General features: G+C 48.1%; 1 protein-coding gene across 1 annotated transcript in view; it reads right to left on the bottom strand.

Moving 5' to 3' along the window:
* The window catches only part of GAS7 (growth arrest specific 7), a 106,246-nt gene extending 101,630 nt beyond the window's left edge, over positions 1–4,616 (bottom strand). The window contains exon 1 of the mRNA XM_027706477.1: positions 4,434–4,616. Within this exon, the coding sequence (XP_027562278.1) occupies positions 4,434–4,616 (183 nt within the window). The remainder of the gene's footprint in view (positions 1–4,433) is intronic.
* Between the last annotated feature and the right edge of the window lie 13,420 nt (positions 4,617–18,036).

Genomic DNA, 18,036 nt, shown 5'->3' with positions numbered 1-18,036 from the left:
GCCACAATGATGATTAAAGGACTTGGAGCATCTGTCATACAAGGAAAGGCTGAAAGAACTGGGACTGTTTAGCATGAAGACAAAAAGGCTCGAGAGGGATGTTATGAATGTGAATAAAAACCTATAGGGGGACACCAAAGAAAGCAGAGACTGACTGTTCTCAGTGATATCCAGTGAAAGGATGAGATTCAATGGGCACAAATTAAAACACAGAAAATCCCTTTAGAGGGACACAAGAAAAAACTGTGAGGGTAGTCAAACACTGGAACACATTATCCGAACAGTTGTGGTGTCCACCCTTGCACACATTCAAAACCTGACAGACATGGCCAGGGAGGCCAGACTAGCTGATCTCTGAGGTTCTTCCAATCCAGTGATTCTGTGAACAAAACCACAGCAGCCTCCCCAACTTCTCCCAACCAGCCCAGCCTCAGGGAATCCATTCGGAACCCCACCATGGAGCTGATACCCTCCCTTGCTCACTTTGCTCTCTGTTTTTGATAGTCTTTTGGTTTATGCTAGCCCTTTTGCTCTATGACAACAGTATCCTCTCCAGAGCTCAGAGACATGTCGTCTCTGGCTCATCCTTACCACATGCTCCTCCAGCTCTCATTGTTTCCATCACTGCCCTGAGCATGAACCTCCAGCCATCATTGTTTTCCTATAACCCATCACTGTGGGCTTGCAGCAGTCACAGGAGCAGGAACCAAAGGATGCCAAATGTCTTTACCTCTCTGTGTCTTGCTTGCACCACATTTCCAACATTTTTCGTTCTTTTCTTGATCTTCTGTGATGAATGAATTGAAAACACATTTTTGCTAGCAAGAGAACTCAGGAGGTGGCAAAGGCAACAGCCCTTAGAAACACCCATCTCTGGCACTGGGTTTTGTTTCCTGCAAGCCATCTTCGTGGTTTTCTCAGAGCTGTCCAACTCTTCATTTGCCATTACAGCCTCTTCAGGTTACCCATCAGCCATGCCTACCCAGTTTTCTTTGCAAGAGCCAAGAGCTACCACTCACTGTGAGGGTACACAAGGCGGGAGAGCTGCCCCATCCTCAGCTCCTGGAGGAGCCAGCTGGATGATCGGTGCTGGCAGCTCCAAAGCCTGGCTGCCTGTGAGGAGACGCAGGTGCTGTTGGTGCATCAGGTTCCTCCTAATTCAGCGACAGCATCAGAACAGTCATTTCTCCTCCTTCATCCGGCAGGAACCAGCACGCCTCAGACTGGCTGCTGAGCCACCACTCGAGGGTGGGAGAGATTCTGCTCTCTGCTGTTCTTCACACCTTTCTCACTTCCCTCTTTCAGCTCCGGACCAAAACTCAGCACAGACTTTAGACCAGCTTTGTCAGAGGAGATGCCAGTGCTGATAAATGTGAAGACCTATGAATGAGAATATCCAGCCTTTCTGCCTAAACCCAATGCACGCTTCAAGTCACAAAGGCTCCAGGAGAAGGCCACCTCCTTTCGGTAGCTCCCAGCCACTCAACAGACTTTGCTGAGAGTAGAAAGGGTGTGTGCCATGTAGGGCAAACACTATCAGCCCTGGCAAACCTTGGACAATGCCACAAGCCACATTCAGTCACTGCTGTGGCAGAAAATGCAGCTAGTTCTCCTTTGGGCTCCAGAGAGAGCACAGGTACCTTCTGAAGTGAACTGGGTGTGGGGAAATGATGGCAGGACAAAGGGAGGGAGTAACATCTTCCTCTTTCAACAGCAATGTGTGGTTAAGTTCAGCTCAGGATGTAGCACGGAACCTTACTGAAGGGCCAGGGCCACCCAAAGCCAATGCAAGGGCTGGTTGGTACAGAAAGGAGACTCATGGCCATGGCCCCATCTGAACATGCACTGTCACCACCTCCCTGAAGCCAGCTTCAATGACAATGTGACTGGGTAGGGACTCGGATCAGAGAACAGAGAAGAACAGTATTTCTGTTGTGGCGTCTTTCAGCTGGATCAGGTCCCTGAGGAAGCTGCATACCTGCATACAAGGGAAAGGCCACCTGCACACAAGGGAAAGGCTACCTGCACAGAGCCATGACAGACAGACATACACAGAGCTTCCTTCTTCTCTGTGCCAAGTACCTGTGATCTACCGTGATGTGTGCCAAGCACCTGTGATCCCATAAATTTGATAAATTTGGTTAATTAGCTCTCATTTGACATATTTATTAACTCCAGGTTATAGTCCTTATTAGGTACCATATCTGGAGTAAAGGAAAACATGACAGAGTGAAGATACTCAGCACTTGCCATCTTTCTTGCCTTCTTCCTGAAGGTTTGCTCAAGAGAAAAGAGGCCAGGCTGTATAGACAACTGGTCTTCAGCAAAGTTTTCACTGGTACCTGAGCCAAGGGTCAGAAGGGCACACGCGCGGGACTGCAGGCACTGATCTTAGAACAGTAGAACTTGCTCAGACTTAAGCAGGGAAAGGGGAATTTCCGAGAAGATGACAAGAAAGCAAAGTTATAGTGTTTGCAGAAGTGATTCCCCCCTGCCTTTGCTTAGCAGAGTTTGCCACATCTCATGATACACTTTGCCTCAAACAATTCCTAAATTCCTGGTTAGATGTGCAATATTTAGCAATTTGTGAAACTACAAACATACACATATCTCAGTAAATGATCTGGTAGGTGGCAAAACTGCCAAACAAAAGGACTCCCACATTCTAAAACTAACAAAAGAAATCCCAAGTGCTTCAGTGGCATGGGAAAGTCCCTGGCCTCACTCTTGCAGCACTAAGTGGGCAACTTTTGCTCCTACTTTCCTGTCTGTCCAGGTAATAATGACAAACAGGAACTCAACAGAAACATCACAGATTTTTTAATGTATTCGGACATGAGAAACCAAAAGACAATCTGTGGGCAAAACGTCCTTTTGCACAGAATCTGTTACTCACAGAACATTGCTCTACATGCAACTGGTGGGCAGGTTCCTGCCCCTCTGGATTCCCTGGAGGGTATGCATGGAAAATCTGGGATGGGCACTGCCAGCCTTGCATACAAGCAAAGCAGGCTGGTCCTTAGGAACCTGGAGGACAAACAGAAGCTGACCTGAGAAACGCTGTGCTGCTAATTGCTTCAGCCCAGTCACCGCATGGAGATGCTCCCAGAGACTGCTGCCATACCCATATCCTCCAAATGACAACAGGGCATGGCCAGTGAGGGAAGGACTGAGGGGGTCATGGCAAGTTCTTGCTTTGGTGCACAAGATGTTTCAGATTTCACATGCAGAGATCGTGAAGGTACCCTTCATGGACATATATTTTACACTCTCATTGTGTCTTGTTTGCATGGGACAGAAAACAATAAACATGTTCAGGTACAAGCAGTCCTGAGGTGGGAATCCAACTGTCACCCCAACTGTTAGGGCCCTGAAAACAACTAAAACCAATAGAACTTCTCAGCATTGTGACAGAAAGTCCATGACTTTTGGGTCTGGGTGACTGACCCTAACTCTGCTGGGGCTCCCTGAGCCATGCCACATATATGGTAGCAAGGTTTCTGCAGTCAGCTGGGAAACTGCTGCAACAGAAGGGGAGAAGAGAATAAGAAGACTCCACAGAGACCTTATAGCATCTTCCAGTACCTAAAAGGGCTCCTAGAGAGCTGGAGAGGAACTTCAGACTGGGGCATGGAGCGGCAGGACAAGGTGGAATGGCTTTAAACCGAAGAAGGGTAGATTTAGATTAGATATTAGGAAGAAATTCTTTCCCATGAGGGGGGTGAGGCCCTGGAACAGGTTGCCCAGACAAGCTGTGGCTGCCCCATCCCTGGAAGTGTTCAAGGCCAGGTTGGACGGGGCTTGGAGCAACCTGGGATAGTGGAAGGTGTCCCTGCCCATGGCAAGCAAGGTGTAATGGGATGATCTTTAGAGTCCCTTCCAACCCAAACTATCTTGTGATTCTATGATTCTATATCTGAATTACCTCTTCCACAACATAAAGCCATGAGACTTTCAGTGAAAGGAAATGAAAGGGAGTGGGCAGGGGAGAGAGAGGAGGGAGTGTAACTTGCCCAGCATCTGGCCCTCGTGAGTGACTGGCAGGGGCTGCCTCACCGCAGCCACTGACTTCTGCTGCTGTTTAGCGATTGTGAAAACCCAAGTGTCCGGAGCTCGCCGCGCACCTGAGCCCTGCTCACGGCTACGACTGCTGGTACCTAATGCTCTACCCGCCGGAGCGGGGCCGAGCAGGCGGCTCCCCCTCCGAGCGCCGCAGACTCTTAGAGCGCCGCAGACTCTTAGAGCACCCAGCAGCCTCAGCCGGGGCACCTGCCCGGGGCACAGGGCACAGCGATGCCGAGTGGGTCCCCAAGAGCAGCGCCGTGTGGGCCGCCAGGGCCCCCCCAGCACTGCCGGCACCCCCGCGGGACATCCCCGGGCCGCCGCTCCCCGCCGCCCGCTCGGCGCGGCCCCGGTCCCGGCCCCGCTCCTACCTCCAGCAGCTGGACGTAGCTGGCCGGGAACCAGCCTCGCAGCCCGTCCTCCTTCTGTCCTTCCCACCAGCCGCCGTCTGGCACCTGCAGCACCGTGATCAGCTCCCCCGCGGCGAAGTGCAGCCCTTGCCGGTGCCGCTCCCCGGAGAAAGGGTACAGCGCCTGGCAGCGGGTCCCCGACATCCCGCCGGGACGCGCCCGCCGCCCGTACCCCGCAGGGCTGCGGGAGGGTCCGGCCGCTCCGCTCCGGGGGCCCCGCTCCGCCCGGGGCCGCGGCGGGCGCGGGCAGCGCGGGCAGCGGGAGCGGAGCAGCCCCGGCGCCCACGGGCACCGCCGGCTCGGGGTGGGGCGGGAGAGGCGGGACGGGAGGAGGGGGACAGGGGGAGGAGAAGAGAGGGAGGAGGGGGAGGAGGGGAGAGCGGGAGGAAGCAGGGGGAGGAGAGGCCACGCGGGTGCGCAGAGCGATCCGCGATTGTGACATTCGTGTCGGCAGGACAGAGAGAGAAACCGTGTATGACCCTGAGAGACAAGGGGGAGACACCGTGTGTGTGCGAGTGCACGGGAAAAACCTCATGCGTGTGTCTGCGTGTGACAGACACTGTCCGAGGACCACTCTGTGTGTCACCGGTGTGCTCGACACACCTCTGTGTGTGCGCGCGTGTGTGAGGGACACTGTGTATAAGGGACAGACGCTGTTTCATCCAGTGGGTGCGTTGGTGATACCCACGTGTCTGTGAGAGTCACCATATCTGTAACAATAAGACACCTGTGTGTCCATGAAAGGTGCCATGTGAGACACTGTGTCCGAAGAGTGAGACATTGTGTGTCTGTGTCCTGTCTGTGAGAGATAGTGCGTGAGGCACCATTGTGTGTCTGTATGACCCCCTGTGTCTGAGACAGTGTCTGCATTTGTAGACTCATGTCTCTGTGAGACATCTCTGAATGTCTGAGACACTGTGTGTGCATTTGTTACACGCACCCAAAGGTGTGAAATCCGTTTTGCCTGAAAGACGTGTGACACATCCAAGCATGTATGAAGTGTGTGTGTGACACATCCTCAAGTGTGTGTGTCTCTGCAACACTCGGTTGAGTGCACAACTTGCTTCATATGTGCATCTGACTGCAGCACATGTGAGACACCTCTGTGTGGCACTTCTGTGTCTGTGAGAAATGCACTGTCGGGGTATGTGTGACATCCTCATCTGGGTGACACTTGTACATACGTGTGTGTGAGTCACCATCCTGTGTGAATTTGTTTATGAACACCCACTCTGTGCACAACCTGCTCTGGGTGTGCCTGCCTGCCTCACTCTGCAGCGTGTGTGACTTGTGTGTTTGTCTGGGTAAGTCACATCTGTGTGCATGCACATGTCCTGATTTTTCTCTTTACCAATCCTATGTTTAGGTGTGTATGAACACGTGTGTGTGTCTGTCCAGGTATGCACACCTGACTCACTGCATATATGTAACCTATACCTGTACAAGCACAGGTATAGATGCATGTGTATGAAGCCCAGGTACATACACATGTGTGACCTGCTGCAGGGTGGGCTGCCTGACCCACTACACTTCCTTGTGCGTGTGAGAGAACATGTGCATGTTGTGAGACTTGCCCACAGAGTTCTTGAGGTCTCCATGTGCGCAAAGGCGTACCTGCAAGGCAGAGCACACATACCTGAGTGCCTGTGCTACATCTGGTGTGTTGTTTATGGGATATGCACCTGCGTGTTTGTGTATGAGAGTCTCACAAAACTTTATGTGAGAAACTCAACCTTGTATGAAAGTGTAGAGATGTTTGCTTGTGCAGGAGACACCTGTGTGCATGTGAGAGACTCCCTTGTGAGTGTGACTCACAGGGGTGCATGTAAGCACACACCTTGAGGCTGAGCTGCCTGTGCCATCTATGTGTCGCTTTCCCTGAATGGGTAGAATTTGCTCACACAGGAGACTGACCTTTATGTGTGCTTATGGGACAGCCATGTGAGATCCAGCTGCATGTGTGCGTCTGTGTGCTTGTGTGTAAGCTGGCGGTGTGTGTGTCTATGTACACCTGTGCACAAGACACTTGCCCCGATCTGTAAGAATCAGTGACTGGTGTGACTCACTGCACCACGGGTGTATATGAGGGTCTTATCCATGTTAGTGCACAGTGACCTGCACACATGGAACCCATCAGTAGTATGTGTGGCATGTGGAGGACAGGGAGAGTCTCGCTTCAGTATGTGCAAGAGTCACACCACCATACGTGTGGCAGGGATGGATCTGCCTGTCTGACAGCCTGCCACCCATCATCCTTTTGTAGTCAGTTAATGGAGAGGGGAACAAACCTTGAGTTCCAACATCAGTGAGATGAATGGGTCCTTCTCCCTGCTGACTGATGGGAGCCAGCCATGCCCAGCAGATATGTCCATGTCTCCTCTGAGGCTCACTCTGTAGATTGCCTCCAGGCACTGTGTGTCTGTGGAGGAGCAGGAAAACACGTATCTCCTTCCAGTGCATTTATGAGACCCTTTGGAGCATCACAAGCGTGTGAGCACTGAACTCAGTGTGCATGAGTTTGAGAACATTGTTGGTCCACAGGAGAGGCTGACTGCAGTACAGGGGTTGTGACTAACTCCAGAATACACATACACACACGTGTAGGACGACACTTGTCTGTGTACACATCACTCACTTCACTGTGTGTGTGACAGTCCACTGGAAATGTGACAAAACCCAACAATATGTGCAGCTCACGAAACTTGGGATGCATCATTTGCCTCAGTCCAGTGTGTGTACCTCCTGACAACAGCAGGCACTTCTCTGCAGGCTGGGGAGATCCTCCGTTTGACAACGTGTGCTCCTGTATAAGCTACAGTGTATTCATGCACACTGCTCTGGAGAGCGTGAGGTCTGTGCCAGGGACTCTCCCTGTGTACATTACAAAACAGTCTCCATATTCCATCATGGAAACCATTCAGTTGTTGTCCCATTCTACTACATGAGAGTCCCATTTGTATGCTGCACATTTGGGTGTACAGCTGTTCACATGACTGCAACCTGTGTGTGATGCTCCTTGCCCATCTGTAACTCTGTCACCTTACACGTGTCCATGACCTACTGCAGTGCGTGACAGTCAGGTGTTCACCTGCCTGTGGCTGTCTGTGTCTGTGCAACTCACTTCAGGGAGCAGGTGCTGGGGCAGGTCCTGCATTTCGAGGCACCTGCATCAACTTCTGTCCCAGTGGAAGGGTCACAGGTGCCTCTGTGAGCCACTCCACAAGTTCTGCAAAATTTTGTGTTGTTGTGTTGGGAGATCAGTCCTTTTCACAGACCCCATCTGGCCACTAACTGCTGTATGGCCTGTCAGATTTCTTTCTCTTTCATCTTTTTTTTTCCATGGAGGAAGAGCCTCCAGTTTCTCCTTTTGATTTGTTCTTGCTTTGCAATCACTAATGAGGTGTGAGTTCAGAACAATTACCATCTTTGTGCCCATAATGTATTATTGTGTGTGTATCTCCTGGCTTGAGGCTGTACAGGCTTTTTATTTATGTAACACTTTAATGAAGTATTTTTATCTCTATCTCCTCCTGGAATTTTAGAAATTCACAATACCTGTTTCTCTGAAATGAGCACTCAGGTAGCCTGACTGTAGCCTTTCTCCTATATCTTTCAAAAGGTGACTTTCAATGTAGCTGTCCTTCATTTAGACAGCAGCAATCTGAGCTGAGCTCTTCAAAGTTTTTTCTTTCAACAATTTTCAGACAACTTTCCACAGTTCTATTTTTAATTCTCTGAATTGTGGTAAATTGTTTAAATCATCCCCTTTTGATAAGCATTTAAGCTGATAACTGCTGATCTATGATCCATTATGTGGTATTATCATACCAGCTGTGCCTTGCTTGGCAAAACCTCACAGACCTGATATCATGGCACACATCCAGGTACATCTATCAGCAGTATTCTCTAACAATGCCGTTTATAGAAGGCAAGAACTGAAACCAAAACAAAATCCCATATTTTTCTTCAGCATATACAAACCCAGCTTTGTTATATTGCAACTAGGATCCAAATAGGTTAGAGCTTTCACATAAAATAATGAAGTTTAGTTTAAATTTTGCTTTTCTTATGTTTGATGTTAACAGAATACTTCAATGATGTTTTCTTCGGTTTATTCTCTGATATTTTTTTCCTCTACTTCCAACTTTTTGTTTTTTCTTACTGTCTCCTTTTCTGATATCTTTGCAGGCTCCTGTCCTGCTTTGCTTAAACTTTCTTGATGAGAAAGCCTCTAGCAGAGTTGCAGTCCTAGTCCACTCCCTGAAGCAACTACAAACTTCAGCTTTTCAGTAGGCAAGTCCAAATGTAAACACTAACTTGATTTTTATTTTAAAATTTCTTTCTAAACCCTGTTACTACAACTTCACTTTGGCTTGTGTATGAATGTCCTGTCTGTAGGAAGAAGGGCTCTGTTCCTCTCAGAGGATGCCTTTTAGCCACTGGAAGTAAATATCTCTTGAACAGGTCCTCATTTCATTGTGTAGATAATTACAGCTGTTGGTTTCTCTTGAGTCATGTCTGGTCCTTCTCCTCAACTTGCAGGATGGCTTTACTTCCTGCACAGAGACCAGCTCTTGCCAAAGGCTTGGATCCATGTTTGCTTCTGCAACATGAAATGTCTGTATTGTGAAGGATGTTAAAGGGGGACAAGTTTTCTATCTATGAGGAAAATTATTTTTGAGCATAGGCAGCTTTTTTATCTAGCATAAGATGCCAGAGTCATGATGGGATGTAGAAGCCATCCCAGAAATATGCAGATTTACCACTTCAAGGGTACCAGGCAGTGGGGCGAACTGGTCCGCTTTCAGTCTCAGCCTTGTTTCCTACCTTCTGTTTCAGCTCAACTAAAGCATTCAGTGGGATGCAGGTGTTCCCTGGGCAGTACACAGGAGGTGTGACTGGATATTCAAAACAATCCCTCTGTCTGCAAGATCTTTCTGAATTTATTTCCTGAGCCATCACAACTGTCATACTCACTCTGCCATCTGTTCTAGGAGGGTATTCCACTTAGCAATAAGAAACCAGTTCTAAATTATTATCATGTGAACATATTCTGTTTTAGGGTGAGATCTTGAAAGGACCATTTTCTTCCTGTCTATCACCAAAGAGCCCTGGGTGAAGACCTCAGTCTTGGCCATCTAACTTTTTAACAAACCTTAGTGTCAAGAAATGCTATCTGTGAATGAGAAAGAGCCAACTTCATATAACACTGCAGAGAGCCTCTGCTATGGTCATCCAGTCAGAGAGAGCCTATTCCATGATTTCACAGCTTGTACCTGGGGCTTAAAATGACACCACTAAAACAAGCCCTGTACAGACGGGCAGATTCCACAAAGAGGGACCTAAGAACATCTTGAGAGTACCAGAAGAAGGTTCACACCTGGCAGCTGTAGGAAAAGCATGGTCTATGGTTTTTTTGTTTAAAGCAACATTTGACAATCTGTCTAGCCCATGAAAAAGATCTGAATTACTCCAGCTGACTCCACTGAACAGATCCTGCAGAGTGCACAATGAGAGAGGGTTAGCATAGGTGCATGGAAAAACTTTTTAACCATGATGGACTGGAGATTCGCATGAATAATTGATTGGCCGTACCTGTTTGCAAGAGACAGCAGCTTCAGGTCTCATGAGGCCAGCAATGAGGAAATAAAGAGACTAAAAAGAAACCACATGTAGCACTGGATCTTTAAATGACCTTAAAAGTCTAAATTAGTAGGAGAAATTAGTTCCATTGTTGGAGAGGAAATGTTCTGAGCCTGTACACAAAGCATACTTTCAGTTGTTAAAATTCTTAAAAGCTCTAGCTTTTGGTGGAAGGGACCATTTCGATGCTCTGAACAGCCAAGATACAAGAACAGATACAGGAGCTCAGAAGAAAATTTCATCTGGTGTCCAGTCAGCGACTCCCAGAGAATGCATGGGCTGAATGAGAGAGCAGGACAGCACACAGCAGCGCTTCCTGTGGATATTTGCCAATCATCCACAAATTGCAGTTCAGGGATTTCCTAAACAGATATCTTGGGTATCACACTTGGAAATTTAGGCATCCAGGACCTCAAATATTCCAAGTAGAGGACTCAGATTTATGAGTCATGTTCATATGATCAAATATGTGATTCAAACATGAATTTTAAAAAGCACTAAAGGATACAGAATGGCTTTACTTTTGACTTCTGCCTTCAGAAGTTTTTCAGGTGGCTTTGCTGAACTTGGAACTCTCCTAGTACACAATCAACTCTGAAAATGAGATCAGACGTGCAGCATCCTGCCTGGCTGTGGTCATAGTAAAACTGTGGTATTCCAGGGCAGATTTAGTCATCTTTGTCTTAACAGTGCCCAGAGCTGTATCGACTATTTTAGAGTCAGACATAAACAAATGTAGTCTCTGTCTATAAATGGACAGTGATATTACATGAACAGCTTGTGATGATTCACCTGAGAATAAACTGGATTTGCCTGCCAGGATAATTCACCTGGAGAGATGACTGCTTCCATTCACTTCCTTTCTTGGAAGCAGGCTGAGAACTGTTCCAATAACATCAGCCTACTTCCAGTCAACATATTTCCTACTGAGAGGCAGGGCAGGTCCCACCCTGTTACGTGACAGGCACATACTTGGTCCTAGAAATGTGACTCATAACTCTGACACTTCGCCTCAGAGTTAGGTGTCAGGACCAGCCAGTTGTCACAAAGCCCTGTTTGAAAGGGTGATGCCAAGCCTTCTCTCCAGCAGTTCAGTGTTCATCTCTCTTTCCTTGGGGCTCTGAACAGCCTCAGTTACAGCTGTTACAGCTCCTATTAGCTGCCTACAGAATTTCAAATGAGAGCTTCCCTCTGTCCATCTTGCTGCTATTCCTCTTGCTGCAAACTAAACTGCAGGGCACTTCATGGTGGTCAGGATGCTCACAAAGAAGAGGACAAGCCTGACTTTAGACCACTTCAATGATTCCTAAACATTTATTTTTGTTAGAGCAGATGCTGTGGTCGTCATCTCTTCTTCCAGATCTATAAACAGTAGGTCATTGAATGTTTAAGGTTTTTGGATTTATTGAACGTTTAACTTTTTCATGCTAAATGGAAAAGTCATTGAAAGGAAGAAATTATCTATAAATTGTATAATTACAGTATATAATAACAAGCAAACCGTGACCACTTGGATTTCAGCTTCTAATATACCAATATAAGACAAATAGTTCTGGATAGGACTGTATAGTTTATTATCCTGTTTCCAGCAATATCTTATAGCAGAAGTCTAGGGAAAAGGACAGTTGCAGAGACACATTTCTGAGAACATCCTCTTTATCTGCAGCAAATGATAGCTCAGGTCTTCCCCCATTACAGGAGGTATCATTTGCACTATTTAGGGTAGTTATTTTAGTTTTTGAGCCCATGTAAAATTTTGGCACCCAAAAAATTCTGTAGCAAGGGTTTCCAGTGCAGGAAATATTTTGGAACCTGTCCCTGGCCTGTTTTATCTGTTCAACCCACCCCCAATGACTTAAGAGTTGCATTGATGTCCAAACCTAAACTATTGAACTGAAAATTACCTGCATATGAAGATGTGGGCATGACCTGACTTGTCCAAGATTACATAGAGAGGCACTGGAAAAGCAGGAAAACATCCTAAGAGGACTCTGATGAAAGCACCCAAACCTTTTTTCAAACATCCTTCTCTCTGGCTTAGTATCAGTCTTAGTGGTATGATCTGGGCTTGCCAAATAATCTGCAACAGCTCGCTGGGTCCAGAGCATCTGATCTTCTCTTTTGATCTCATGGAGAAGTAGGATTCTGGCCATTTAAGAAGAGCAATCCAACCAGGCAGCCCTCCGGCCAAACTCCTTCAGGGTGTGCTAGTTTGGACATTGGTATTTCCCTGACACTAAGCTTTCCTCTTCAGCATGAATTGCTCATTACTTGAATTCCATCAGGGATTTCTTATGTCATGAAAGAGTAGAGATTCTGCCTGACTGCACTGAGCAGGACTGACTGCTTTCTGTGGATAAAGTTGTTGATCTGTGTGTGTGTGTGTGCCTGTATCTGCAGGACATAGATGTCTCCGTGTTTGCCTCTCAATGGTGTCTCTGTTCTACAACCATCTGTGTATAAAGCTGCTATTCTCTCATGAACAATAACTCATACAGGAAAGTCTCTAAGAATTAGGCAAGAGCTATGTTCATCCTGAGTAGTACTGAAGATGAGGATCCAATCCCATAAAGTCTTGGACACTCAGCATTGGTTTTCCCTTGATAGTTTTAATGTTTAAAGTCTGCTGTTGCTGACACACACTTACAATCAACAGATTGGCAGCAAACTGTCTCTGTAAAGGGTGCTGCACATCCACCACTTGCCTCAGACAAAGACCCAGCAGAGCCCTGCTCACTGTGGCCAACCTTTTCCTCACTCCATTTTCCAATGAGGATCCAACTAGTAACTCTTCCATCTCCCACATTCTTCTCAGCCCGCACAGAGGACTCTCTCCAGTCCCTTTGCTTATATTTCTGGGATACACTACTTCTCTGCCAACAGCAGTGAGTCAGTGGGAAAAGGCAGGGTCACTATTCCTGACCCCCTGCAAGCTACACCTGAACCTTAGGCTGCCCAGAAGACTGCGAAGTTGGCTGTAGGGACTATCTGAGGCAGGGATCCATACTGGTATCAAAAAATCACAATAATATTCACTTCAAATATCTAGTGAGGTTTGGGTACTCAGCTGAGAGGAAGGAATTATCCAGGATTTTATCAGACAGTCTCCTGTGGTCAGAATAAGTGCAGAAAGAAGAGTTTCTAAAAATCAGGTGTGTTTCTCTGACTAATAGGGATGGTTCTAATTTGTGGCCCCTTGTCCAACATCATGGAAAGAAAAGATAACAGGGTTCTCATACTCCAGTGCCTCAGAAGGGCAACAATCTGGGGCTGAAGATGACCAAGAAAATTTAAAACAAATGGTGACATATCCTAATAATGTAATTGTAAGAAAACTCCAGGTATGTAAACCATACATAGAAAAAATACATAAAATAAACAGTTTTTCAATTGGATTAAAATTTATTAGAAATTTTATTATCAGATATTGAAATTTCTCAAGGATTTTGGGTGTTTAAGCAAGGGTCAGAAGTACCAATAGATGAAAGGAAGCACGCTCCTGTGAGTGAAGCTGAGTGGCTGAAATGGACAGAATATTAAAATTAACAGATAAAATAAGAATCACAGAGTGGTTGAGGTTAGAAGGGAATGCTGGAGGTGACACTGGAGGTGATCTGGTACAAATACCCTGGACAAGCACAGCCTCCTAGAGCAAGTTAGCCAGGATCATGTCCAGACAGCTTTCGAATGTCTCCAATGATGGAGATTACAAATCTATGCTGTAAAAATGTCATGGAAAAAAGACGTTGGCACTCTATCCCTGGAATCACCACTCTGAGGACTCACAGGCTGAAGTAGGTGATTTGAAGTGGATGGCTCACTTGGACAGTGCGTGAGACAGAGGCTTCATTCCCATGCTGTTCTTCCCTGACCACCACCCTCCCCGCTCCCTGCATGGTCCTGACCTTTATGTGCCTTGTACCACGTCAGTGCTTCTGGCCTTTCCAGTGAATTGATCAGTCCCCAAACAGCAGAATGCAACTTGCTTCCTGCTACATTAGTGAGTCCAGCTGAATGAGTGAAAAATGTACATTGAGGTCCCATCTCCTACTCCAAGCAGGGCTGACTTCAAAGCTGGCTGAAGTTGCTCAGGACTTTGTCCACATGTATCCTGGAAATCCTGACGATGGAGATTTTACAACCTCTCTGGGCAGCCTGTCCCAAGGCCGCAGCACTCTCCTGGTAAATAATGTTCTCCTTTTGTTGAAAAAGAATTTCCCTGGTTTGCAACATGAGACCATTGCCTCTCGTTCTTTCACTTGCAGGAGAAGCTTGGGTGCATCGGAATTCTCACCTCCCTTTTCAGTAGTGTCTCTGCAATGAGATCCCCCAGCCTTCCCTTCTGCAGGCCAAACAAACCTAACCCCCATCACATCTCCTCACATGGCACATGCTCCTGCTCACCAATACTGGGGCTGTTGTTGGAGCCTCTCCAGTGTGTCAACATCTCCCATATAATGGGGGAGTTTTCTAAAAACTGCACAGAATACTGCAGATGCAGCCTCACCAGTACCAGGCAGAGGGGAATAACCACATCCTCCATTTGCTGACCACTTGTTAATGCAATCCCATGACTGTTGTTGCTGCAGGGAAGCACTGCTGACACAGGTCCAACTTGTTTTCCACAAGAATCCCAAGGCCTTTTCTGCAGGGCTGCACTCTACAATCAATCCCCAGTCCGAACTGACGCATGGAGTTGTTTTGTTCCAGGTTGAAAAAATTAAGCGATTTTATTTTTCAGAGAATAAAAACAAATATATGAGGTGAATTAGACCAAATTTATCATGTCATTAAAGAGTTAAACCCTCATTCCTCTCATGCCGAATGTGATACTAGTACAAGTATGGAGCAATGGTGGTACATGGTAGCTCTGTTTCATACCTGAGAAATCAGGAAGTTCTGATGTCAGTCACAGACATAAGCAAAGGGGCTGTAACTCTCAGCACAAATTACTCTTTTCCTAGCAAAAGGTCCTGCAGGTTTGAAAGAGAAGCTGGTAGGCCACTGGAATGAATCCCACTTCTATCTGTTCCCCTAGGACCTCAAAGGAGGAGCAGGCACCATTCCTAGAGGGGATGAGCTCTGTGTGTGCATGGTGTGGTTTTAAATCAGCATTTTAATCCTTCTTTTGACTTTGCAGATAGGTATACTAGCAAGAATTATCCTTCGTATACATTGAGGTAGGACACAGCTCCAGCTCTTGTAATCAACTAATTTGTTACTGTTCTAAAATAAAGAGTTTTTTATTTCCTACAATAAGAGATAATTTATATCTCATGTTACCTCTGGTTCAACTAAATGAAAAATGGTACATTTCTTGTTCTTAAAGAAATAAATAAAGTTTATTTTGAAAACCCACCAGTTATCCTATTTCAATTTCCTTCCAGCTTTCCATGCTTTTTTTGAGGCAGACTTTTTTTTTGTCCCCTTCTATTTTCCAGAATTGCCTGCTTCTCTTCAGAATGTTAAAACACACCTGCATATCCTATAAAGTGAGTGCAAAGAACTAAGCAGAGAGATATAGAAATACAACAACCACTGAGCTGGGAACAGTCTAGAGTTGCTACTGGAACTGCTGACCACAAACCTCTGTTCAGGCCCTTGCCAGGCTCTGGAGGCTCCACACCTCTCTCCTGCCTTCTCATTCTCTCTGTGTGGAGATACATGGCTGAACGGGGAGCAGTTTCTGAAGAACAGATGACACGAATGTGTGCTGTCATTTTTAAGGTGGCATGGTCTGTGGTCACAAAAGGAAGCCAATGAAGCTAACAGGCTTCTATACTGAAACACTCTTACAGTGAGACAAGTGATCCCACAGACTGCTCCTTCCTGCTGCTGCCCAGTGTGCCAAGGCACAGCCAGTGCTGGCTCCTGGGCCATGCTCATGCATCTGGTCATCCCACTGCCTCTCCCTTCCTGATATACTGGGACAAGCAGAGGACTCAGAGGGCTTTGTAGATCTCATGACAACTACAAAGCACATCTAGAAGCTTCTGGGAGTGCAAAGAAATTTTCAGACAAAGGCTTTTCTTTCAGCTTTATAAATATGTTTTCAGCCATCATCATAATGGATCAAAAAATAGCCCCAAGAACACTCCCACAGAACAAAACTCCCATGCAAGAGCTGTTTCTCATTCTTTCAATTTTTTCTTGCTTTATGTACAAATAAGATTATTGAGAACAGGTCTGTACTTAACAAAAGGATAAACCCTGCTAATCTACTGATTTGTCAGCTAGCATTGTGCTTATCACAGCACTGTTTGTTGGCTGGGGCAGACGTGGTCCCAATGTGCACAGCTGTGCAATGAAAACTGCATCGTGTCATGTGAGAGTGTGGGCAGGACATGCAGTTTGGGGGGCTGGACAAAGCGACTGTTCAAATCACAGGCTGCTGTGTTTGTGATCTGGCTGTCCACATCCATCTCTGACAGGAGACAATGCCATGCTGGAGAACATGTAAGCCAGAGCCAGTGATGGCAGGTAGCCATGCAGCTGGGAAATGAAACAATGGGATGATTTTTGTTAGCTTGACAGGCAGAGATGGCAGACCACTGTCCGATGGGGCATCAGCAAACAACACACCAGAGAGCCTCGACCGGCACAAAGGACTCTGAATGCGAACAGGACGAATGGCCACTCAGGATGCACACGGATTACAGCCAGCAGTGATGACAGGGTATAAAACACAGGAGGATGACAGAAACTCAAATGGAACACAGTGTAGGGGAAAAACTGATGCAGATCAATACACTAGGAGAAAGGAATGACACAGAAGGAAGGGCCACTGAGTGCTGAATGTGAATGGGAGGAGATAGGAGCCTTGGCTGGGGTGACCAGCGGGTGTGGGGTGACGGTACTGGTGCCCGGAGACAGAAATGGGACCGAGAGCAGCCAGAGCCACTAGCTGTCACTTGGGCCACCCAGCTGAGCACAGCCTGCCGGCACAGCCCGGCATGACCACAGCCCTGGAGCCAGCACTGCCAGTGCCTTGGCACGCTGGGCAGCAGCACGATCAGTCTGTGGGATCACCTGTCACAGTTCAGGAGCGTTTCAGGACACTTCACAATGAGTCCCTGGAGCTGTCAGTGTGCTCCGAACACTGTGTCCTCTCCTGGACAAGGAGGAGCAGCTCAGCAAAAGCCTGTGCTGGGCACCGCGGCCAGACCATCCCCTCCTCCCTCGCTCTGCGCACTGGGCGGCTCCGCGCACAGGGCGGCAGCGCCGGGGCCTCCCGGCGGCTCCGAGGGCGGGCGGAGGCTCGAGTCTGACCCCGCTTCGGGCGGAGCCGCCGGGTGCGACCCGGGCGGGCCCACACCGCCCTCATCCCGCACACACCCAGCACACCCCTCACCCCGCACAACCCTCACCCCACACTCCGCACACACCCTTCACCCCGCACACTCCTCCCTCACGGCCTCGAGCCGGCAGTGCCGCAGCGCCCCCGTCGCCGCGCTCGGGCAGCGCGGTTGGTCCTGGCGGGGCTCCCGCCGCGTCCCGTCAGCCCCCGGGGCGGCTCGTGGGGGGCTCGGCCGGGCCGAGCTGCGCTTGTGGCAAAGCCACCCCCCATCCCACGAGGAGCAAAGCCCTCTCCTCCTCTGCGTGTCGAGCAGATCGCCTGGCACGCACTGCGTGGAGGAGATCCGCTCCGTGTCCCCTTCTCCCGCCCCTGCATGGAGCGGGTGCTCTCCCCTCCCTCCCTCAAACACACCACGGCCCACAGCGCGTACACACACGCATAGACACACAGACACAGACATACAGAGACACACGAACAGGCGCACACAGACACACCCACACAGACACACCCACACAGACACACGCACACAGTCACACAGTCACACAGACACACGCACACGCGCACACGCGCGCACACGCGCACACGCACGCACACGCACGCACACGCACGCACACGCACGCACAC

This window comes from Neopelma chrysocephalum, unplaced genomic scaffold, assembly GCF_003984885.1.
Source record: "Neopelma chrysocephalum unplaced genomic scaffold, ASM398488v2 Primary Assembly neopelma1_377, whole genome shotgun sequence".
Classification (NCBI taxonomy): domain Eukaryota; kingdom Metazoa; phylum Chordata; class Aves; order Passeriformes; family Pipridae; genus Neopelma; species Neopelma chrysocephalum.
The sequence above is the reverse complement of the archived record's forward strand: the minus strand, read 5'-3'. Positions and strand labels throughout refer to the sequence as shown.